At 40.1% G+C, this 23,521-nt stretch overlaps 3 protein-coding genes across 8 annotated transcripts in view; 1 reads left to right on the top strand and 2 right to left on the bottom strand.

Moving 5' to 3' along the window:
* The window catches only part of FAM199X (family with sequence similarity 199, X-linked), a 12,892-nt gene extending 6,222 nt beyond the window's left edge, over positions 1 to 6,670 (bottom strand). The window contains exons 1-4 of the mRNA XM_074600297.1: positions 6,318 to 6,670; positions 3,231 to 3,450; positions 1,394 to 1,543; positions 894 to 1,055 (exon numbers count right to left, since the gene is read on the bottom strand). Coding sequence (XP_074456398.1) covers positions 894 to 1,055; positions 1,394 to 1,543; positions 3,231 to 3,450; positions 6,318 to 6,505 — 720 coding nt within the window. The 5' untranslated portion in view covers positions 6,506 to 6,670. The remainder of the gene's footprint in view (positions 1 to 893; positions 1,056 to 1,393; positions 1,544 to 3,230; positions 3,451 to 6,317) is intronic.
* Positions 6,489 to 23,521, top strand: COMMD5 (COMM domain containing 5). The gene is given in 10 exon segments (XM_074600298.1): positions 6,489 to 6,548; positions 6,550 to 6,670; positions 6,673 to 6,712; positions 6,714 to 6,901; positions 9,734 to 9,894; positions 11,024 to 11,052; positions 14,858 to 14,908; positions 18,923 to 19,018; positions 20,403 to 20,478; positions 23,011 to 23,521. Coding segments are annotated over 10 exon segments (909 nt in total). The 5' UTR covers positions 6,489 to 6,503; the 3' UTR covers positions 23,113 to 23,521.
* Positions 13,508 to 23,521, bottom strand: part of KIAA1210 (KIAA1210 ortholog) — a 120,294-nt gene continuing 110,280 nt past the window's right edge. For 4 of the 6 annotated variants that reach the window (XM_074600288.1, XM_074600289.1, XM_074600285.1 and 1 more), the window contains exons 14-15: positions 19,452 to 19,524; positions 13,515 to 14,982 (exon numbers count right to left, since the gene is read on the bottom strand). The gene's annotated coding sequence lies outside the window, so the exon portion shown is untranslated. Of the gene's footprint in view, positions 14,983 to 19,451; positions 19,525 to 23,521 lie in introns of all 6 variants that reach the window. The other 2 variants (XM_074600287.1, XM_074600286.1) reach the window with 2 other exon arrangements.

Here is a 23,521-nt window from a genome sequence, read left to right as displayed (position 1 = left end):
AACTAAGTAACAAGGTTTGGGTTTTTTCCCCCCTCTCTTGTCTCACAAGTTTTCTACTACGTAACAATAAGTTATTATTATAACACCAAACAGGAATATCAGTCAAGTTCAACTGAGCTAAGTTGTTTACCTAATGTATCAACACCCTTTATTTAGCTAGGTATACTCAAACAAAAGCGGCTGTAAGAAAAGCGGTACTTCTCTACTTTAAGATGAATACTTATACAACATTTGAACTATGAAGTAGACCAACCCCATTAAGAGCAGTGAATGTTTTCCATTTTCAATCTCTGCCTTCACCATAATCACAAATAAAGAGTAACACTGAGGAGGTCAGCTTGTTTGGATACTGCATCTTTTCCCAACAACACATCGCAATAGTACAAAGACTAAGAAGACAGTAGCATATATCTACCATACCGACCAGATACACTTCTTTGCTATAATTTCTATTTGGTAACATCTTTAAACCACATTTTTCTGTATCCCTTTTTACATGAAATTTATGGTCTTCCCCAAGGAATTCTAATCCTTTGGAGTTTTAAATGCTAGTTTATATTCAGCGAGCAAATGAAGATCCCCAACCAGTTGATGGCCATGAAGTGAAATACGCTTTGTCATAAGCAATACTGGGCCCACAGCATTACTCATTACCCACACGTCAGTTTAGGCTTAACGCATGTTGAGAATATATAACCACAGTTTTTCATATAAAAGTTTAACACCTACAACATGCTTTTGAACTCTCATTTCCCTCACTGACGATATTGTGCTCTAGTGTATTCCCTATATCTAATGATCATGTATAAAAGTTAATCAGAACTCCATAAGACATTTTGCAAGACACCTCAGATGCTGAAACCCCAAAGTCATATGTGCAAACCTTAACTCACCTGTTTCAGTTTTTCATCTGTGAGACAGTTCAGTTCAATAATGAATTCACTATCTGTAGGTGAGATCTGAGCAGCAGGATCAATAATTTTAATAATATCAAGTTGCTCTCGAAGGCCCATCTCTGTACTGACTTTGCGACTCAAATATTCAATATATTCAACCTAGGACCCAAAGAAAGGCAGGTCATTTTAAAGTATTATTGATTCTAAATGAGTGACAGAAAAAAGGAAGGACAAACAGATTAAAATGTGCTCAAATATCACATTTCCTACGATCCTAGCCTCATTGAGTATCCTCAAAAACGCAGGGTGAAAACTTAAGTACATGTTAAACTGCCTACTACAGATGCAAAAGACAAGACTCGGTTTCAAGAATCAAGCAGTACTGCATATGTCTACATTTACACCTACAGTAATCACTATGTCTTTTAAGGTGTGGCACTAATTGAAAGTTCTTCTGTATATTACAGTTTTCACATAGGAAGAAAAGTCAATTTCACCTGTTCATCATTTGTCATTGCACTCCATGGAAGTTCATCAAGATTCCTATGCTTGTTTTTCTTTTTCGGAAGCAGACAAGGAGAGCTTGGAATACTAGGTATAACATCAGAAAGTACATCACTCCCACTTGTAATGTCGCTGCCAGGCAACTTGTAATATGCAAGACAAAGAACAAAGACTTAGAATACAGTACGCAGATTTAAAGTCATTCTAACACTATTAACAATTCAAAACATATCATCAAATTAGCAAAGCATTGCTTAGCTACGTACTCTAGCAACTTCTTAATAATTACTCATAACACTGCAGTACTCCTTTGAATCTTCCACCAAACAGCAAGTGCAGGAAACTCAATTCACACTATTCTCTACTTATCAATCCTCTTTTCAAAAATTCGCATTTAAGACGACAGCAGAATGATGTGGCACTTCAACTATTTCCCTTCTCCATCAGTGTAAACTGTCCACTACAATCCAAATCTAAACCTCCCATTTTAGAGCTTAAGTCTAGTTTAAGGAAGATCATTTCAAAGTAGGTTTGTAATTTGTACCACACCCCATAATTACACAAGACAACTCAATTAAAATCACTGTCATTTTCCTGGAAGCAACTGCAGAATTTTAGCTAGCTTCATTTATACAACTGGTATGTAATTTCTGAATGCACTTCCAGTTAAAGTGTGACAGTCGGATTACTCATGCTCAGATTCTGCCAGATAACACCATGAAGAACTACAAAACAGTCTTTCCAAAATTCTACAAGTCCAATCAAGTATGTCTCTTAAGAAATACTTGTTTTAAAAAACAAATAATAATAAAAAAGGCTAGTTACTAATCAAAAACGCTGTCAGCTAACTAAGACATGGGAAATGGGATCCAATCCGAGTTGTTCCTACAGGCTGCATTATACAAATGCACTTGTAACTTCTGTGATACAATATACACAGAGATTAGCAGTTAGAATAAAACAGTAAGAAATTCAGAGCTAATCTCAGTCCATGTTATTTGCATCATTCCTTCATTCTGGAACAGGATGCGTGCTTTCTTGAAATCAGAGTTTTCAGTCCTTATGCTGCACTTAGAAGACTCTACATGCTTTGACTAAGTTTTATGACAAAATTTAAAAGTATTCCTTGGTATATTCTGAAGCACCACGTTTCCTATTTCAAAGTTATGTATATGTTCACAGTTGATTTCAGTCTATAATATAAAAAGTCAGTTTAAGTCTATAATATATAGAAATATTTGTATATTACAATTGAAAAACTGCTGAACAAAGACGACTACCACAAACTAGAGATACTTGAGCAGAACAGCACCCAATAAACTAGGAAAAAGGAGGATGTGATTCACTTTCATACTTTTCCCATCCTGGTGAGATAAAGTGAGCCTTGTACTCTTACAAGCACAGAAAAAAAGATAGACATAGGCTACAGCAAGAGATTCTACACTTTACCTAGGTGCCAGCTCCATTCCAAAAGAAGATTTAATAGGACCAAATTACTGGAAGCAGACACGTATAACCAGATTTCATTAGCAGGGAAGATCCTCAGTACAAAGGACCTAAGCTCATGGCTACAAGACACATCTTGGTCACTAAAACGAAACTACCATAATATGCAAACATCTCTCTTTGAAGAGCTGACCTTTGTTCTCTCCTCCAGATTAAGAATGCTGGAATAAAATGGAACAAAACATTTTATCACTGAAGATTCAGATATCTGCTCTTATGTTCAGCAGTTACCAAGAAACAAACGCTAAGGACTTCCCAATTAAGGCTAAACCCAGCACTTAATAGCCTATACAAAATTTTACATTTACAGTGGAACTGGTTTACCTGCCATTCAAACTCACTGTCTGACCAATCCCAGTATGTGCTTATAGAAGATGAGACATCACTGCAGACACTACCCTCAGGGAACAAATCAAAAGAGGTGAACTCCTGGTCATCCAATAGTGAGTAACAGTCATCTTGATCACCAACTGAAACTGATGAGAACAGCTCCTCACTGCACTCCGAGCTAGCTACGCTGGTTCCACAAGACGTCAAGTTCCACCTGCAAAACAGGATAAAATAAAGCTGCAAACATATTGGCATCATGTGTCCTGAAAAATGATTATTTCTTTTAAGCCTCATAAAACTATCTCCACTTTGCTTGTCAGTAACATTATACCTTGATTTTATTGAAATAAGTTATAATTATGTAAACTGAAGTATTCTATTTTTAAATATTTTTAAAGGTCCATAAACAACACAAAAGAGAATTCAATGTTAAAAGCGGTAAGGCAAAAATCCATACACAGTTAGTATAATTACTCCTTTATTGTAATATATTAACAGTTTCCACCCCAGAGCCATGATTTCTGTAGTGTGTAAATTGTCTTTTTGTTTGTTTGGTTGTTTTTTTAAAAAACACTGAATTAAAAATGTAATTTCCCATGTTGGGATATTTAAACTTCTATGTAAATTGAAATAAGCAAAACTAAGAAGTAAATCAATTGGACTCCAGGACAAATAGGAGTCAAAAAGAAATTCTAGTTTGATAAACCCACACAAAACAAAGGCTTAGTACGGAAATACATTATGGATACACCCAAGGCTCTATTATTCACTATTTTCTACTCTGAATGCCAAAAAATAGTGGACATGTTGCTGGAATGAGACAGTGCAAGATGGGAAAATGACCTGTGTGAAAGTCCTACCATGCCAAAAGTAAACATTTTTTCCCCCTCAGAATTTCATTTAAAAAGCTAGTTAATGCTGTTGCTAAAGGAAAGCAATTGAGGACTCAAACTTCACAAAACAGGTTTTTCACTCTAATAAGAGTAAGCCAGAATTTAACAAGCTCATGAAGTCAGTCTCCATATCTGGATTTATTTTACATATTGGTGAAAAGTAGGTCGAGACAACTATGAGTCAGCACAGCACTGCAATATGGCCAAAACAATTTGAAAAGGGCTTCTAAAATTCACCACACAAACCCATGCGATCAAGTCCTGTTCCATCGGGCTGCCGCTAACTAGAAAAACATCCCTCTATCCAAGTGCAAAAGCTGAGCAATGCCATCACCCAGAAAGGCTGGTCCTCACCATCGTTATTTAAGCTGCATACCAGGTTGACTAAATACTTTCGTGATGGACTCACTCCCACATCTATTTGGCCAGCAGTGAATTTATCCAATGTTAAAGACACTTGAAAAACTTCTCTTTTAGAAGATTCAAGACATCTTGCCCTCCCTCCCTCCCTTTCTGCATCTCTTATATACGTGCGATGTTTTACTGGTACAGACTTTTGTGGGCAGGGCAATCAATTGGTACAGAATGGAATATCAGCATGGTTACACAGCATGCTTTTGAACATTACTACGGTTTCAGTATTCATGATATACCAGTGAAAGGAAAGACAGACTAGACAAAAGTTTCCAGACCCATCAAAACACAGGATGAAGGTACAGAGGCTCTACCATCAACCAGCTACACACAGATACTCCAGGTATGCAGTATCATCACAGGTACAGGCAGGCAGCACTCGCCTTTCCATACCTAGGAGGGGGCTGCTGTACTTGCTCAGGTGAACTGGATTAACAAGAAGTGGGAACTACATTAAAATTACTCGTAACTTTAAAAAATATGCGAACACCACAGACTGAGTGGTGCATCTCCAATGGATTAATCAGTGCAAGACAGGGCATGTCCTTGCCCAAAGAAGTGAAATACCCACTGAAGATGCCAGGGTTACAAACCAGAGCTTGAAAAATGAGCAAGCCTGAATAATGCACTCAGTAAGTGAAAGACAATTCAAAGAGAAACATACAAAATGAAATAAATGCAAATTTGGTGAATATTGCACATTCATCTTAGAGATATGCCACCAATATGTCTTACTGTTCATGTCACAACCGTGTCTTACAATACAAGAACTAGATCATGCAAGTGTATCATATTCGATCAGGCTCTTCATGCTGAATCATTTAAGAATCTATAATTAAGGGCTTGCCCTTGTGAATGACACTTTTAAAGTGTAATTCCCATGATTTCATACAAATTCAATTGGAAAGTTACCTTATAATTAACTCTTCATTATGGTGTAGTAGAAATACTAAAAACCAGTAAAAGTATCTTGCAAACCTGGTACAATAACTAAAACTATCCCACATGTATGTTCAAGACTGAAATCTAAGAAATTGTTCTCAAAAAAAGCTGTGGCTATACTCAAGCTTAATACTATGCATAAATAGTAGCAGAATTAGGTTGTTAGGTAAGCAGGACTGTTTGGGTTTGATTTTATAAGTACAACTGGAATTTCTTTGTAGAGCTGCATTTGCATTTTTTGAATAGGCCTTTTCTACAAATTAGACAGAATAATCTGCCCTTAATTAGTAGCATGGGATGGAAACCCTTCTGCAGGAATCAGCAGAGTCACCAAGCCACCTGACTCATTCTGAACCTCGACAGGTTTGCTTGGTGTCCGCACAAGGCCTGCTTTTCAAAGCACGCTGCTCTCTAGTTGCCCATCCTACAGCACTCAAATCGCTGTTGTAAGAAATTTGGAAAGGAATAAATACATCTTAAAAATCGACTAAGCTCACACTGATTACACTGTGACGTTATTAGCCAGAACCAGACGAAGCTCACGCACAGCCCTGCCCAAGGGATGCGTGACCCAAGCAGGGTCCTGAGAGGGGGCTTCCTGGGGCAGCCGCCGCCGGGGCACGGTGACACCGGGCAGGGAGCGCGGGGAGGCGGCACGGCCCTACGGCACGGGCAGCTCCGACCCCGCCGCCGCCTCAGGGCTGGCCCGACGGCGGGCCCGGTGAGGGGATGCCGCCTCAGCCCCGTGCCCCCCGGCCCCTCTCGGCCCCCCGCCGCCCAGCCGCCTCGGTCCGCCGGGCGGGCAGCGGCCGGGAGTCCCCGCGGAGCGGACCTGTTAGAGTGGAAGCGGTGCAGCGGGTCGGTGCGGTGGCAGGACGAGAGCTGGCAGCCGAAGTCGCTGACGTCCAGACAGCCCTCCTCGCTCAGGCTCAAGCTGCCGCCCCGCGGCGGGTGCTGGTGCGAGAGCAGCGGGCACGGCTCCTCGGGGGCCAGGAACTTCTCGTACGGCTCCTCGGTCATGGCGGCGGCAGCGGGAACGGCTCCGCCGCGGCCCGGCGGTGGCGGGGAGGAGGCGAGCGCCTCACACAGTCAGCGGCCAAGCCGCAAGCGCCGCCATAAACAGCCGGTCCCGGGACGCGCCTCAGCCTCTGCGGCCAGCGCAGCGGGTCCTTCCGGCGCCGGCCCATCGCGCCGGAGCGGCACAGCGCCCCCTGCTGCGGTGGAGGGCCGCTGGGCGGGGCCGCGCTGCCATGGCGGCGGCGGTGGGCAAGGCGGCCGTGGCGGCCTACGGCCACGGCGAGAGCGGCGGCGGCCGCGGCGGCGGCTTCCTGGGGCCGCGGGTGCCGGCCGAGGTGGAGGCCATGGCGCGGGGCGTGCAGGAGGTGGGCAAGGAGACCTTCCGGCGGCTCCTCAAAGGTAGGGCCCGAGCACGGCCTGTCCTCGGCGTGCGGCCGGGGCTCCTCCTGCCTCGGGGTTCCCCGGTGTGGACCGGGAGGGGCTCCCGCCGCCTCCCCCGGGGAAACCGTGGGTCCTCCGAGGAAGGCGAGGACAGCCGGGGGATCTGCTCTCCTGTGCTGGGCGTGGGCAGGGCTGCAGCTCTGCTGGGACGCTTTTCGGGAAGTGAAAGCCGAGGGTTAAATACAAGTGGTGGGTTTTCTTGATTGTATTGTAAAATTCTGTAAAATCCGTGAGAATAAGGTACGGACTTCTGCAGCTGCGGGTGGCCCCCACACTCACACTGACTGCTGTTAAAACCATTCGTCTCTCAAGCCATGGTCCCAGGGCCAGTGGTCGAGTCACTGTTGGATTGTGAAAGTTGGAGACCCCACGGATATTTCCATAATGTGCGTGAGAAAATTGAGGAGCCTCGGAGTGCAGGTGTCTCGCTGAAGTTGGGCTCTAAGATTGAAAATGCTCTGGCTGTTTGTTTGGGTCTGTGAGGCTTCTCCCCGTGGTAAGGCAAGACAAGCGAGATCTTCTCAAGGCACATTTGACCACCAAAATCAGAGTTACTCAGTTGAGTAAGTTATTGTATGCAAAATAATCACTAAGTAAGCAAAGGGAAGAGCAAACAGCTTGTGGTCAGCTGAGAATAGAGTTAACTGCGGCGACCCTTATGTGCACGTTTCAGGCTTTTTCTTGATTTGAGTCAGTGAGGACTCAAAGCCTTTGGTAGCTGGTTTTCTTTAAGTGTTGCTGCACGGTGTCAGAAATGGAGGAATGTATCCAGGGTTTCCTTACAATAAAGTAATAAAGCTACGCATAGGCAGAGGTACTTGGGAGAAAAGCAAATACATATGTTGAACTGTATTTGCTGTCTAGGGCAGGGGCAACAGAGTCCAAAAAGTTGTATCAGAGCCAGGAAGTCTGACCGTGTCCTAAACCCCATCTGGGTTTAATTTTGGTGTAAATTATCGCCTACATTTAGGTGTGCAGCAAATGCTTCCTACTGCAGGGGGAGCAAACAGTCCTTCAAAGCCATCTGAAGGTAGGGCAGGTAACCCTACTGCACTGGTTCACCCAGTGCCCGTGTTCCCCAGCCTCCAGATTATGCAGAGCTGGCAGAAATCTCCAGTCGTCTTCTGCTCTTGCTGCTCTGTGATTAACAACTTGCAGGACAGCAGTTTTCCCCCTTGAAGGTTCAGAAGTCTTTGAAGACGTGATAGATATGAATAAAGTATATATAAATTGCACTGGCACCAAGTTAGTTTTTTGAGGCTGTTGCTGTTATTCTATTGCTAAATAATAACTAACATAAAAAATGAGATACTGCTTCATATGCCTGCTCAGTTCACAATGTAAAAACTGCACGTAGTGTTGTCTCAGGGTTATCCAGCCAGTGTTATTGCAGGCTCTGCTAAACTGCAAGTATAAGTTCGAGACCACAGGCGTCTTCTACTAGGAGCAAATGGCCCAGCAGTGAGATTTTCTGGGGTTATTCTTTTTCTTTCTCCCCCTCTTGGTATGTGACTGTTGGATGTGTTGCTATAGCTGACATTTCTGAGATTCCCTGAGCTATACTGAGTAAAAATCTTGTATTCTAGGGTGATGCAAGTAGGTTATAAAAGACATGGATTTTTAACCAGTTATTAAGGTTGGTTAACAGAAGGAAGATCGATATTGTCATTAAAGCTGTCTAGTTAAAAACCTGTTGTTCTTTGAAGAAACAGATCAAAGTTGTAGGTAGGTAGACAGCAACCTGTTTCCTGCTCTGTGCGTGATCTAGCAGACAGGCCTCAGTGCTGAGCTGTATTTGCCCTTCCCAGTAAATAGACTCTTCTCAAAGTCAGTTTTGTTGGTGTAGAGCAGAACCTTTTTCAGACAGCATGGAAAGCTTGGTACTAGCATCTTACACATCCTAGCTACTTTCTGTGAAATCTGCCATGCAGATAGTGCCGGACAAATTCAGTCAGCCACGTGAATGATCAAAGACTTGCCACTGAATTTGGTGTGTGTTTAAAAATGTGAAAAGCAAAGAGAATTTCTTTTTTTTTATCCACAGTGGGGCTTGCTGTGGCTCCTGCAGTCCATGCAGACTTATCAGAGTGCAGGACAGAGGCTGACATGACAACAGAAATTTATATAAGCCAGTGCGTATATGGAAAAAGGAATAATAACTGAATAATGGAGATTGAGATAATCCCACACCAGTTATTAGTGTGTAATATTGCCACATGGATTAACAGTAATTTCCTTTAAAGTTTGTATTATCAGCAATTGGCAAACTACAAGACTTGAAGATTTAGTTTGTCTCCTTCCTCATTTAATCCTTTGTCTCTGCTGACATTGCAAGATAAATTAATTATGTAAAATGTTGGAGAACAGTGTTGAATTGTTTATTATCTCAATACTCTCTTATCTTGTGTATCAGAAGTGTAATTAAGCTGTGGCAGACTTCTGATGTGAACAAGTTTGTTGATAGAAGCTCAAGTTGGATTTGTACTCGTGAGTGATGAATATGATTTTATATTTTTTTTTGCATTATCCAACTGGAACAAATTTCAACAGTGAAAATGTCTTCAATTTTACAATGCAAAAGCTTAATCCATTGAAGTTCCGTTGGTAAAGTGTTGTGAGACTGACTTGTGGTGGTGGATGATCAGGTGTATTTACAGAGATCTGAAGTGACAGTTTCACACCAGGAAAAATGCCAGTACATTAAGTCAAGTAAAATCGTAGACATGTTTATGTTAATGTTCACGGTCTTCCTCTTTTTAAAGCTATCTTGCTTTGCTTTCTTATTCACAGTCACTGTTAATGCTTTGGAAGGAAAAGACTGCAAGGAATCTGTCAAGCTGATTGCAGAAAGCACTAATCTCTCAGAAGAGCAACTTGCTTTCCTCATTTCTGGCATGTATACCCTTCTCCGAGAAGCACTGAGACTCCCCTTATCAACTTTCAAACAAGAAGTAAGTTCTAGGAGTACTTGGAGTCCTGATAAGTTAAAAGCTGCATTAGACACGAGTTACCATCTAAACTCTATTTGCCAGTGTGGGGAGCTGCATGTAAAAATGTTGCTCTGAGTTAAAGTGGTTGGAAGAAACTGTTGAAAATCTAGAGCTTATTATTTTACTTGTTGGGTAGATTTACAGTGAACTTTTTGGAAGAGTATTTAAGCTTTGGGAAAGATATTCCTGTATATCTCTCTGCTTTAGCATTTTGTTTACTGTACCTGTTTTCACTCTTAAATTAAAACCCCAAAAGAAACCATTGCAAAGTGTTATTTCATTGGCATCAACTTTCTCTTCTACCCTAAATGTGTGTTCACACATACCACTCGTTTTGTCCACACTTACAGTTTCTCATATTTGTTTGCCTGCCTTTCTTCATACTTTTGTCATAGAGGAAGGAAGGTCTTATGGCCAGAACAATATAGCGGAAATTGGGAGAAAGTGCTATTTCTGTTTATACTATGGATGTTCTGTGTGAATGTGTATACATCTGCCATGTTCCCAACCCCTAGTCCTTCTTTGTGGCTATTTTATTTCCTTTTTCATGTTTTATTTCCTATACCTTACATTTTTTCTTTTCTCATTTTGTTTTTATATAACCAAACCACTTCCGGCACCACTCTCTTGTTTAAGATACTGTTTTCTTATTTACCCAGGTATACTAGGAAAGCTCATGTATTGCAGGAAACATAGTGGAAGTATGCTTTTAGTATTCAGAGCTTATCTTTTGCCACTTCCTTTCGGTTGTCGTAGTATAAACAAGTTACTGCAAAACATATTTGAGAATAAGGGCAGATAATTACTCTAAAAAAAGGATATGTTATGGATAGTTCCATAAAAGAAATGGCAAGGATGTTGTTTTCAAAAATAAAGGCTTCCAAGAGATTTAAAGTTAGTTTCTCATAACTTGATTGAGCACTTCTGGAAATTCTTCTTAATATGTAACCTGTCATTTCAAAACTACTGTCACTCAAGACTAAAACTTTGGGGGAGAGATACCAAGCAAGTAACCACTATTAATTCACTAGGTAAGAAATGATCTTTCAAGACTACATCCTGTAAAATTTCACCTTCCTTGTCTTTCTAGGTTTTTAAGGAAGACCTAAAGGAGCTCAGGTATGCCTGTTTTTTTAATCTGTTTTTTATTTGTGACTTTTATGTCGTTGCTTCTCCAAATCAACTTTTTTACACAACAAAGTTGGTATAAAAATTACCTGTAAATAACACATAATACATTTGTTGCCAAATGTCACGTGAAGCCAGAGGAAAAAAACAGGTGTCGTGTAAGACTTGATTTAGCACTGAGCATGAGCAGTAAATTTCACATGCTGGGGAGATTGGTCTAATTTAGTCTGTAATGTAGGTTATGCAAACGTGAGTGACCTTCTCTCTGCCATCCCCACCTTGCCCTGCAATATTTTTTTAACATGTTTGGTAAGACAGTGGTAACATTTCAGAAGCTAAGAAACTGCCCTACTTTTTTTCTTCTTTGAAAGGCCAATGATATAACGCTCATGAAATCCTACCACCTTGTTCAGCTATGATCTGTCCTGCCCACGATCCAAGAAAGCCTCGCATTTGTTACAGACTTAGGCAAAACCTGTATCAGTCTGTTCAGAGTATCTCTGAATAGAAGTTCATATCCTAATAGACATGAGATGCTAATAATCTTTATAGGTTTTACCTTGTTTCTATATTCAGTAGCCATGAGAGAATAACAACAGCTGATGCTTTCATCTATAGAGAAATCTCTGCACTGAGACCCAATTGCTTTAAAATGCTAATTTCCCATAATTCTTAGCATTCTGATTGCTACCTGGGAGAAACAGATAGATCTTTTTCTCATTCTGTTTTTTTTTTCATCCTTAGTTGTCCGTTAACCTGCAAATTGGCTTTCTTCTCAGACTCTGTTCTGCAGAGTCGTAAGCATAACTTTATGAGCAACTTCAGGCAAATTAAAGCTGCGGATTTAGACTTGTAATTGGGGTGTAATTGGGGCCGTGATGAAAGGTGCCATGCTAGTTGATACAATTTTGTCTGCAGCTCAGTGCTGGAGTTTGGCCCGCCTTTTGTCTTGTGAGCTAAAACGCAAGCTGCTTCCTCTGCCATGTCATGGAGTTCACGCCCAGGTTAAAGTAGGTCAGTAAGAAACTGATGAATTGCTTTTGACCCAGTGGGAGTTGGTGCTTTCTGAAGTACACACAGAATGTGTTCAGTGTGACTAAGAATAATGAAGATCACTAGAAGTTCCATGCCAAGTTCTCTGGGGTAGGTGAATATTCCTCTATTGAGCAGTGGAAAAAATAGGTATACAGGGGTGCCAGAAGTCACTGGCTGTATCTAGAAATACAGACTCCCAGGCCCCCATCCTTGTCATTTGACCACACTTTAATGCCTTACACTTTTGTAGTTGTGGGGTTTTTTCTCACTTTATGAATTATTCGTGGAACTATGAAGACACATTTTAGTCTGGATTATCTTTTTTATATCTTTTATATCTTGAAAAATCTTTTTTGTGTTGTTGTTCTGGTTAACATGACTGGTATAGTAGCAATAGTTCAGGTAACTGCATTTGTGTTGCTTGCAGACTTGTATGTTTTATGTACTGCTTGTTGCTGCTGTGCTCCCGTGAGTCTCACATTATTGGGACTCTTCCTAACTTTCTTCTCTGACAGTCTTATTTCCTGTGAGTAGCTCTCTTCACCTTAGGGGTAAACTTTTAGAAGACTGAATAGCTTATTCTACTCTTAAGCTATGATACTTAGTCAATTTGGTAGCACCTTTAGCATCTTTGATTCCTATGGGAAGTGTCATTTCCTATGTTTCCCAATGCACTTGGGTTTGAAGATTAAATACCTGATTGTTTGTAAGTCATCTACTAATCACATTCAGACACTTATCCTTCCGCAGTGACTCCTGTGGGTCATCCTGTGATCATGTGCATGAAGAACACGTGTAATTGATTGAACGACAGTGTCTTGACATTATTGGCACACAGTGTTTGGGCAGGTTACCTTTTTTTCACCTCTCGTGCATTCTATTTTTTTTCCTTCAGTAAAGCCGAAGATTGGACTAATTCCACCCATATAAAGTCTTGTAATTCTCAATTTCCTGGTGATGCAGTTGGTCTTGTCTTTTAGTTTTGGTGGAGAGAGAGGCTGGGAGGCGTGCCCACTTCTGATTAATTAGATCAATACTACTGGTTTCACAGGGTTGCTATTCTATACCTTCTATTTCTTGGCCTCACTAGCTGAGCCAGTGAGAATAAATTCACTCTGAATTGTGGGTGATAGTTTTTCCCTCCCCTCTCAGGTTGTTTAGTAACTTTATGGCTCAGGCCGATAACATGGGATTAAGACATCCTCACACCTTCTTCCTTACCCTTTGAGTCCCTTCCTCAACATGTTCCTTTGAAAACTGATTGCCATCTGTAGCTCAGGCCTGAGCTGTGCCATGTTCTGTGTCTGATCTGCTTAGTGTGTGACAGGCGTTGTACAAGCTGCTCGAGCCAGGAACAGAATTTTCAGCAAAATCATTAACTGCACAGCAAAAACAATGCAAGCTCAAAGGTAGCATTAATGCTTCAGTTTTAATAACACTTGCTCTTACAGTTGAACAGGTATTGTGATAGGTATCATAATAATCATATTACACACCCTGACTCCAGCTATTCCACTACATACAGAGGGCATTTAGACATCATTAGGGTGGGTTAAGTGATACACTCACATGGAAAATATAAGTAATGTTTGCAGAAATAGTCTTGTCTCCTCTGAAAGACAGACACACATGCAATCAAAAAAGCACTGTCTAGTCCCTCCTCCTCACTTTCCAGTTTGCCTTAGATAACTACCTTGCTAACATGAATTCAGTTTTATCCAAGCACCATTTAAAAATGTGTTTTAACCCCACTTCTTCCATTAAGAATTCAAGCTCTAATAACTGCTGTTTCATCTTCCCACTGCATGAGTCGATGAGTTCTTTTTTCTCCCCTCATTAGACACTGTAAGCCCTTTAGGACAGGTAACTTCCTTGTTTGCTTTGATTTTTCTTTGATATACCGCTGTGTATCTCAAGTCACTGGTGAGTAATGTCTCTGGGCACGGATTCATGTTGAGTGCTGGATTTAACTGTGGCAGCAGTAGTTACTTCTTCCACTTGTCCAACCTGCCTCTCTGTAGGAGGTTACTGTTCCTGTGGCAAAGGCAGCTGAATGGGTAGTGTTTGCTCTGCAGTCTTTGCAACTCACAGCCTGATATATTGAACTGAAAATCAACAGCAGCTTGTTTGTAAGGCAATAACAGCATCGGAGGAATGGTAAAGTAGTGGAGAGGCATGGGGTGGATGGAGTGTGAGTTAGTCTATTCAGCCAGTTCTCGTGGTACTCATCAAATTTATGCTTGCCCTCCCCATGTTAGATGTGCTCCTTTTGTAAGTAATCTTAGATACAAGGGCCTCTGTTTTTAGTTTTGAGGGAGGTATTAATTCTGTCTTCTTTTCATTATGCTTCAAGTGAAATAAAATGTGTAGGTTTGGGATTTTTGAAAGCATGCATTGCTAGCCTGCCTTCTGCACTTGTCGGAGCTATCAGTAGAACTTTTCTTGACTTATTGTGAGAAGTTAAGCAAATACTGGGTTCTTCTGAAACTCACTGTTGCCATACTACGTAGGACAGAGAGATGTAATACAGTTTTTAGGGTTCTTGATATAAAAACATGGGCTGTCCTTTTGAGAGCCTAGACTGAATGAATGCTGAAGTGTTTACATAAGAGCTGATGGCAATTTTAAGCAATGGAAGATGGAAAATGTTGATGCCTTTTTTTGTGTTCTATAATAGATTTATTTTTTTTTTTTGGTAGCTAAGGCCATATATTTGTGGTTACGAAACACTTAACTATTTTGTATCACTCTTCTCTTTAAGGATACCAGAAGATTTCATCACGGATTTTTCCAGTATAGTCTTTGGTAACAGGTTAGTATCTTCATGTATCACGCATTGTGCAGCCAGCAGGGTTTCACAGAGCTCTGCTGACAAAAATCCCAGTCCTATTAAAGGAACAGAAAAATTCTCTAAATTAATGAGAACAAGATTTGTCCCATTATTTTGATTCAACATAACGTGATGTCCATCATGCATGGTTATATATACACTAAGTAGCTTTCGTGACAATTTTCAGTTTTTCTGTGATCATCTCCCATCAGTTTGTATAATGTTCTATAGCCTCTGTAAGGTGCATCAATACCTACAGATGAAAAATGCATTGCAGAATTAAGCATCTTTATCATCGTTATAATTGCAAGTTAGATCTTGCTTTGTTGAGAGGTAAACTACACATGCCTTCTACGTGTTGTGGTTCGTGGAAACTTTCTCAGACAGCATTTAATCAAGTCTTAATGTACAGTGGAATTGGGAATTCACGCTGGGTGACTTGATGACATGTGTGAGATATCAGGTGCTCTCATAGCTGTAATTCATTTTCTAAGCAGTAAACCTCAGTAGCTTCAGAGGAAGTACTAAATCAAGAACTTTTTAAACAGCCTATCTCTTTTGTCTGTTCTAGGGATTCCCTTTTCTATATGGTTCTCTGCTCAACCATATTTAGCTTATTCTACATCTAGAAATTGCTTGAACTTTTTGCATATGCAAAACTTTCATCCTTGAAACTTGAGGTCACTCAGCACATAGCATCACTAACCCAACGCTCCTCCAGCTATTCTGCATGGAATCATGATAATGATAGTTGTGGTATTTCAGTTACCCTCACAAGGGTCTGAATGCTGCTACCAACGTTAAAAATATTTTTCATTTCCTTGGTTAAGATCTTAGCTTAAAACTAAAGGTTCTTGGAGTAAAAATAAATTCAGCCTTCTCATCTTTTCTTTGCTCTTCTGTTTGAATTATAGGTGTTAAGAATGCAAAATTCATGGTTGCAAAGTGGAAATATTGTTTGCAGTGGAAAAAGAAGATAAATTTAGATGTCATTTGAAGCATGCATGATTGTCTGTTTTCTACTGTGAAATCACGATGCTGGAAAATTTAGCTTTTCCTCATTTCGAAAGCTGTGATTATCCAGTGTAATCTTGCTCTGTGTTTTGAGACCAGAGAAGAGTACCTCAGATTTGATTTCTAGACAGATCTGCTTTTATAATCTTAAATGTAACACTGAATCATACATATGCTTATTGAGTTGTAAATATATAGAATTGTGATGATAAGAGAAGTATTAGCATCTGATCAAAAATTCAGTATGAGCTAGATAACCCAGAAAAATCCATTTTTAATACTTTTCCTGGCATCTTAGCCTATTTTAGCAATTTTGTTCACTAAACAACAGCTCTGAAGTACTGGAAATTTGACATTTTTATTTCTGTGTGTCTACGGTTCCATCAAGCTATATAGACTGAAAGGGAAAGAAAAACTTGCCACATGGACACCATCAAATAACTACATGAAATTAAAACATTTTTTTTAAGGGAAAGGATAACCCAAACTTCCCCTTCTTTCCCATTTGTATGTTTATAATATATGTACTGCATTTTTTTAAAAATAGTGTCGCTTTTTTTTCTACTTCTGTTTCTACCAGGAGGGTGCGTTCTGTGTGCCATTTGTCAGCATTTCACACATACCAGTTTATTCATTCTTGCTGTTCAGTGGCCTGCTAGGCATGTCTTGTTATGTGCAGAGGGAACCATCAGGAATTTGTCTTTAGTTTTGATATTGTTAGGTCAGCTGCTGCTCCAGATTATCTGATCTTTCATTTTTGAGTGCTATTCTGTCGCATCCTTTGGCAGATGATGCTCTTGTCACTAGGTGTATCATCCTTTCCATGTATAATTTGGATGGTCTCTAGCTGATCCATGGTGCTTCATTTGTTCTAACTTTGCCTTCTGCACTGTGTGCTGACACTGTATTGCAACTGTTGGCACAGTGTTTACAAAATGTGATTATAGTCTATAGGTTTTGGATATAAGATTGATTGAGTCTTTTGTGTTCCATTTTGCTATTCCTCTTAGAAATCAATGGTTTGATTAATGGCCCATATAATTGCTGTATGTATGTTGGCCACTATGCAAATTCTGTTATCCTTACAGGATTCTTGCAGTTCCAGTTGTGATCTTATCCAAGCTGGAAAGATGCTGATGGAAGCTTAAACTAAACTATAAAAGCCATGAGCTTTTCTGAGGGAATGGTACTGAAGTGCAGTCCTGACCAGAACTAAACTTTGTGGTTTGGCCACAGAAATGCCATAGCTTAATAATCAGAAGCTTCACCTCTGTTTGGGCATTGCTGACCTTTCCCACCACCACTAACGAGAACATCTTCCTGTTTTCTCTGCTCTTTCTTCCCCCAAAATGATGGTGCTGTACTGAATGGACTGTCTTCCATTGATGGGAGTTAGGATGTCTTAAGGAAGCAGCAGCAGTGTGGCTATTTTTAGGTATTCCCCAAATTAAGCAATACTCTGGCAGCAGCTTGCCACTGAGAGAAAGGCCTGTTCTTATTGTTTAATCCCGCTAATGACCATTCTAGACTCCAGCTCCTCGTGGTTGCACCCAGCTGTGGTGACCTACTTCCTCTCCAGTAGCTGACAGTGAGTAAGAACCAGCTGATCTATTTTTTTCTGCTCATGCCTTTACCAGAGTATTAGGAACGCGTGTCACTTCTGACACCATCCCCCAAAAAAGGATAAATTCTTTCTTATATTGCCTTTGCTAAATGGAAGAGTATTGGAGGATCTCAGCCTGTCACTCCTGTATACCTTATCAAATGATTACTCTTTCTGGGGAGTTTCTAAAGGCACCAGCTAACTGGCAAACAAGAATCTGAGTAGGGATGTTAGACTGTCATTTCTACAGTCCTTGATTTGTTCAGAGAGGATTCCGTTCTGATGTAAAGTCTGTAATTAGATTATGTCTAGCACCACGGATAAAGGATGTAATGTTTCTTATCCTGCCCTTAGCGGGAGTACTGGAGTAGCTTTGAAATGTACCGTAAATAAATTCCAGAGACATGGGATGTTTAGAAAAAAAAAATTATAAAATATGGTAAGTAACATGAAGTCCACGCTAGCTCCCAAATGGACCAGCTCAGTGACCTCGTTCTGAAGATACTTCTGCATATATATATCTAAAACTGCGTGATTGTTATGTCTTTGTGTCAGATTTGGCTTGTTTACTTACCCAGAGCTTTAGATGCTGTTAAAATTTTAAAGATTGTCAACAATCTGAAGTTTAATTGCTGTCAACTGTATTTTCTTGCAGAAATAAACTGAGGTTTGATCAGCCTGATTCTTCCTGCAATATGAGTAATAAATAAAGTCCTTGGCTTCTTACACATTAGACTAGACAAAAATCCTGAAGGTTGTTCTGAGGTTGGCAGTGAACATTATGTAAGGAACTCAGAATTTGCAAATTATGTTGGATTAGCAAGAACCACTGTGTGATTATTTCTTTTAAAGTATGTTTCAAAGTACACCCTAATATTATATTTTAAAACATTGCTGCTCCCTAATATTAGATGCTTTCTGCTGAAGGAGCACAGTGACCTTATTCCAACTTTTTTGGTCAAGTCATCTGTCTCGTTCCTGCTTGCTTGTTCCTGTTGGATCTGCATGAAGGTAAAGGTATATTTGCAGATGCCTTTCTGTGCCTCACAGTTGCATATAATTGAAATAATAGATATGCCAGCCACCATAATGACTTGTACTAAACTTTGTAGTGACGTTAGTTTACTGGAATTACACTGAGTCACTTGGTCTTTTTTTTAACATGGGCCATAGTTACACATAGGAAAAGTGGGTAATCTGAGCACAGCTGTCTTAAATACGCAAAACCTTCACTCATTCAGACCTCTCTAAATGAGGATAGATGTAGAAGAGAAACAAGTTCTGGACAGGTTTGTTCTGAGGAATCTTATTTTCTCTTTAGATTGTTGTTTCTTTTATGAATCTGCATTTCAGTCTCCCACTTCTGATTTATTCTTTAGGCGTCCTGCTTCCGAAGGCACAGCTCTGGTACAAGGAAGTAGGCTGCCGAGTATCCAGGACTTCAAGTGGAGAGTGGACGTAGCTATATCCACAAGGTATAAAAGAGAAACATGCATGACCCTAGAAATTATTTTGCTCAAGATTAAACAGTCTTCTTGTGCTGCTTAAAAATATTAATGGTGTTAAAATGTATCTTCCTATTAGGGATTGGCATGTAGCATTAAGTGGTAAGTAAGATATGGAGGGGATTTTCTGAACAGTGTAGAAGTCAGGACTAAAGGCCTTTGTGATCATCCTGTCTGTGCCTGCAGTGGATACCTTCTTGCCATCTGCCACAGCAAAGGCAGCTGGGGGATGGATCTTTGGCTGGACCCAGAAGGAAACAGAAACCAGCTGTCTGTGCTGTTCCTGGTCTTTGTCTAGTTCTAACCAAGATGGACCAGCATGAAAGAAATTGGAAGATGATCCAGTGTTTGTCAGTATTGCAAACTGTTAGCATGAGTGACTTCATATTGCATTCATGAATACCTGCACCTGAGGGAGAGTGCAGTCTCGTTGCTGCCATAGCTGAGAGGCCTGTGGGTAATTGGGGACAGTCTTCCTGAAATCAAGAAAAAAAGATTCCTAAGTTAAAATTGTAATGGCCACAAGTTACTAGTTCAGGTGACTCTCCGATGAGCAGTGCTGTAAGCACCGCACAGGTATCACTATGCAGAAAAAATCTACCTATAAGAGAGCAAAATGTACAGATAAACATCCTCAGGCACAATGCTTGCAAGCTGGAAGCAAATCCTATGATTTGTTTTCCAAACAACACAGGAGCAACAACACATTATCTTTTTCTGTTTTCCTTCCTCTTGTTTTCCTTTCCAGTCAACCTCCCCCCTGGGATTTCTTGTTTATCATCCAGCAACAGCCTCTGCAAAGAGGTATGGCTTCTGGCTGTAACGCCTGTCAGTACCTGAGCAGGCTTTGGCAACATCGGTTGATGGAAGCTGCTCAAAAATGACTCATTTCCCCTCTTTGGGTCATCAAATAAAATAACAACCCGCAAATTTAGGATGAAGACTGGAAGAGCTTGATTTCCCAAATGAGATGGCAGTTGAAAGTATGAAGGGTTGGAAAGCATTAATGCAACATGGTAAACTGACTTAGAAAACTGTGCATTATTACTAGCAGTACTCGGTCAGCTCTTATCCCTGTCACAGTTCCACTAAACTGATTATTATGTAAAATGACGTTCCTAAACTTGCAGTTACTAAACTATTAAAAAAATTTTTAGTCTCAATACTGAGGTAAATTGGACGGGACTCCTGTGTTCATGAGTTTCCAGCCAGCCAGGTACAGGACTCTGTGATTGAAATTATTCATGTTCTATGTAAAGCCTACATGAACATCTTAATTTGTTAATGTAAAATGCTGTACCCATCACACTGCTGATGTCTATTGTTGTAATACTAATAATGTAAATAATTTCAGTTCACTGGCCCGTGCACTTCAACCATCCATTCTAATGATGATGAAGCTTTCAGATGGGACAGCTCATCGCTTTGAAGTAAGTCTGATTGCTGTAATAAATAAAAAAGAAACCATTTGAAGTTCTTTTTAGAAAGTTGAAATACTATTTAAAATATTAAAGCTTTTGTAAACAGTGCATTATCATTGGTTGGTTTGCTTTGGAATCCTTCATGTTCAGGGTAGCTGCATGCAATATATAATGAAACGCCAACCAAACTAATTTCATACCTTGTTCCTACACACATTTTGCTGAAACCATTTGTTAGAAGAATATTAATTACTGAAAAGCACTATTGCGTAATATCTGGTTTGATTAAAAAATATGGTTTTGTTATCAACTGTAACCTTCAGACCTGGTGGTGGCTCTTGAGGGCAGGAAAATTACTGGGGTAGTTCATATAATGCATGATACAATTCTAAACCTCCTACATTTCGTAAAGAATGGTAACATTCTCTTCTGTGGCAGAGGTAGTTTTATTCTCTTTTTCTTCAGTACAGTTCTTGCTGCCAGAAAGAAAGTAAACAAACTCTTTGCTTTTTACCTCAGAATTAGTCAGTGGCAGTATTTACGATACTGTACCTAAAGGCTTACCAGAAGATGGCATAAACTCTTCCATGTTTTTAACCTTTGAAAAGGAATGCTATTTGTTCTATAAATAACGTGGTGGTGCGTACAAGAATTCAGTGCACAGCAGGCATTCTTACATTTGAACTCTGTAAAGATTTTGGCTTCAGTTCATGTGTTAGTAGTCTGGAGGAAGCACCAAAGCACTGTGGGTTGAAAGAGGAGCACTGATTTTACTGTTACAAGGCTGCACAAGAAGGCAGCTGTTGAGGAAGGCACAAATTATATGCTACATTGAAAAGTGTTGAGGGTGTCACTTCACAGAAGATCAAATTCACCCTTCTGTGGACAGTCTAGCTCAGACCATCCTTTAGGCTCTGTTTAAGGTCTTCCATGGAACTTAAATGATGCCATGGACTTCAGGTTAACCCTTTACAACAGGGTAAGTTTCACTTATGAGAATAAAAACTAGTACTGTTTAGATTTGGGGCTTTATTTCGTGGCATATCACGTCAAGTCTTGGTGTTGGTGGCATTGTTCTTGGTTGTTTTGGTTTTGTTTTAGTTTTTCTTGTTGTAAGTCTGTGGAAGACCCTTTGCTGTTCTGCAGTGGAGATGTGTTGGTGTGCCTGTCCAGTATGTGCAGAAGTGCAGATATCTGATAGCAAACAATGTCCTTCTCTTAGAATCAGCTCTTTGCTGCTGCTGCTTAGATCTGAATGCCAAAGATCTGGCTATAAACCTGATTTCTGTATCTGATGAGTGGTCTTCCTGCAGTTAGTAGCTCTTTGGGATAAACCTATGTTTTGGTTCAAGGTACCATATGCAAGCAAATATAGTCTTCACCTCTTCAGTTTCCTTTCATTTGAACACATTGAGAATGTCCTGCTAACTAACAAGGCTTATATAGAGTGTTAAGTCCAGAAGGTGATTCCGTTATGAACAGTTTTAGAATGTGTATGCCACAGGGAGAAGTTATACTGTTTGGTCTCTTGGATTTGGTTTGGTTTTTTAATTGCAGTGTGATTTCTGACAATGAAGAGGGTTTTTTTTTAAAGCAATGGTAATTGCAGCATTTTGAGTCTTGTTGTATGTATGTCAAAAGTGAAAAGGACATGATGCCTTTTTATGCATTTCTGATGCATATGGAAAATGCAAATCAGATGTTGGATTCCTCTCACATAATTGGTATCTGTGCTACAGTAGGCAGGATATGACAAGGGGTTCCGTTGAAAGAACTGTGTGTCTTCAATGTAGTCAAAGTAGTAGAGTAAATTCGACAGTGCAGCGCAGAGCAGCCTGGGACTAGCTAGACTGCTGTTGGTACTCATGTGAGTACTTGCATTTGTGCACTGCTCCCAGTCTGTGCCTGTGCTCAGATATGGTTCTCTGTCTTAACAGATAATAGATTCCCATCCATTTGGCTTCTCAGGCTTGAAATGGTAAAGTCAAGTCCATTAGTCCCCTGCACAGTTGAAAATGTTTTGTATATTTAATCAAAATCTTTTGCCTTCCATGTATAGACAGTGCCTGGTCCTCTTTGCTCTTGAGGTTGCTGCTAAGTCTCTTGCTTTGAGGCTCTATTCCTTTCTCCTGCAAGTCTGGACAAGGAGAATATCTGGAATTTGTTGCTTCAGAATTCTGTAGGCTCCACAACCTTCCATGTGTCTTTATCTTTCCTTCCAATGCATGACTCTCTTACTTCACTACCGCAGCCATCAGTTTACGCTCTGGAGTACTTCCTTTCTCACATCAGGCAGTATAGAAAATGTACTATGTAGCTGTTATTTCTGGGTTTTCCCACTCTGCTCTTCTTTTTCACCCAGATGATTTGGTTGAATTAACTGAATTTTCTTAACCTCAAATCCTTTGTCTTAATTCTAAAAAAAAAATAATTCTATTTTAAGAGAGATTGGGCTGACACTGGAATGTTCTATCCATAGGCATGCCCTACTCAAAGTTCCTAAGATGTTTCGTGTTTTCTAACCTGAATATTCTATTTCAGGTGCCAGTTGCAAAGTTTCAAGAACTGAGATACAGTGTTGCCCTTATACTGAAGGAAATGAATGATTTGGAGAAAAGGAGCATACTGAAGATCCAGGACTGAACACTATAAAATTGGGAGTTTATAGAACCAGATCTGAAACCTTCAGCATGTTTTGTGAGTGGCAAAGCAGGGCACCATCATCACTTTGCCTGTCTGAACTGAAATGTAGCATTTGTGATGTCTGCTGTAAATATTTTTTTCAATTCAAGTGTTAAAAGCTTTTTTCATAAGACTAAGGAAAAACAAAAAATATATCCATGAAAAAGTATAACGCTGTTTGCGAGCATTGTTGCATGATTCATCAAAACATTTTTTAAATAACTGGCTTAATAGATGTAAGAGTCATTTATTTCTGATTATGATTCATCACTCTAATTATTTTTGAAAGCCTGCTACCGGAAGCCCTATCAATGTGTATCATAAGAAAGCTCTGCAATATCTCAAATAAAAAATAAAATAAAAACCCCTA

This window comes from Larus michahellis, chromosome 9 (assembly GCF_964199755.1).
Source record: "Larus michahellis chromosome 9, bLarMic1.1, whole genome shotgun sequence".
In the NCBI taxonomy this organism is placed as follows: Eukaryota; Metazoa; Chordata; class Aves; order Charadriiformes; family Laridae; genus Larus; species Larus michahellis.
Note: the sequence above shows the minus strand (reverse complement) of the source record. Positions and strands in the feature narration are given on the sequence as shown.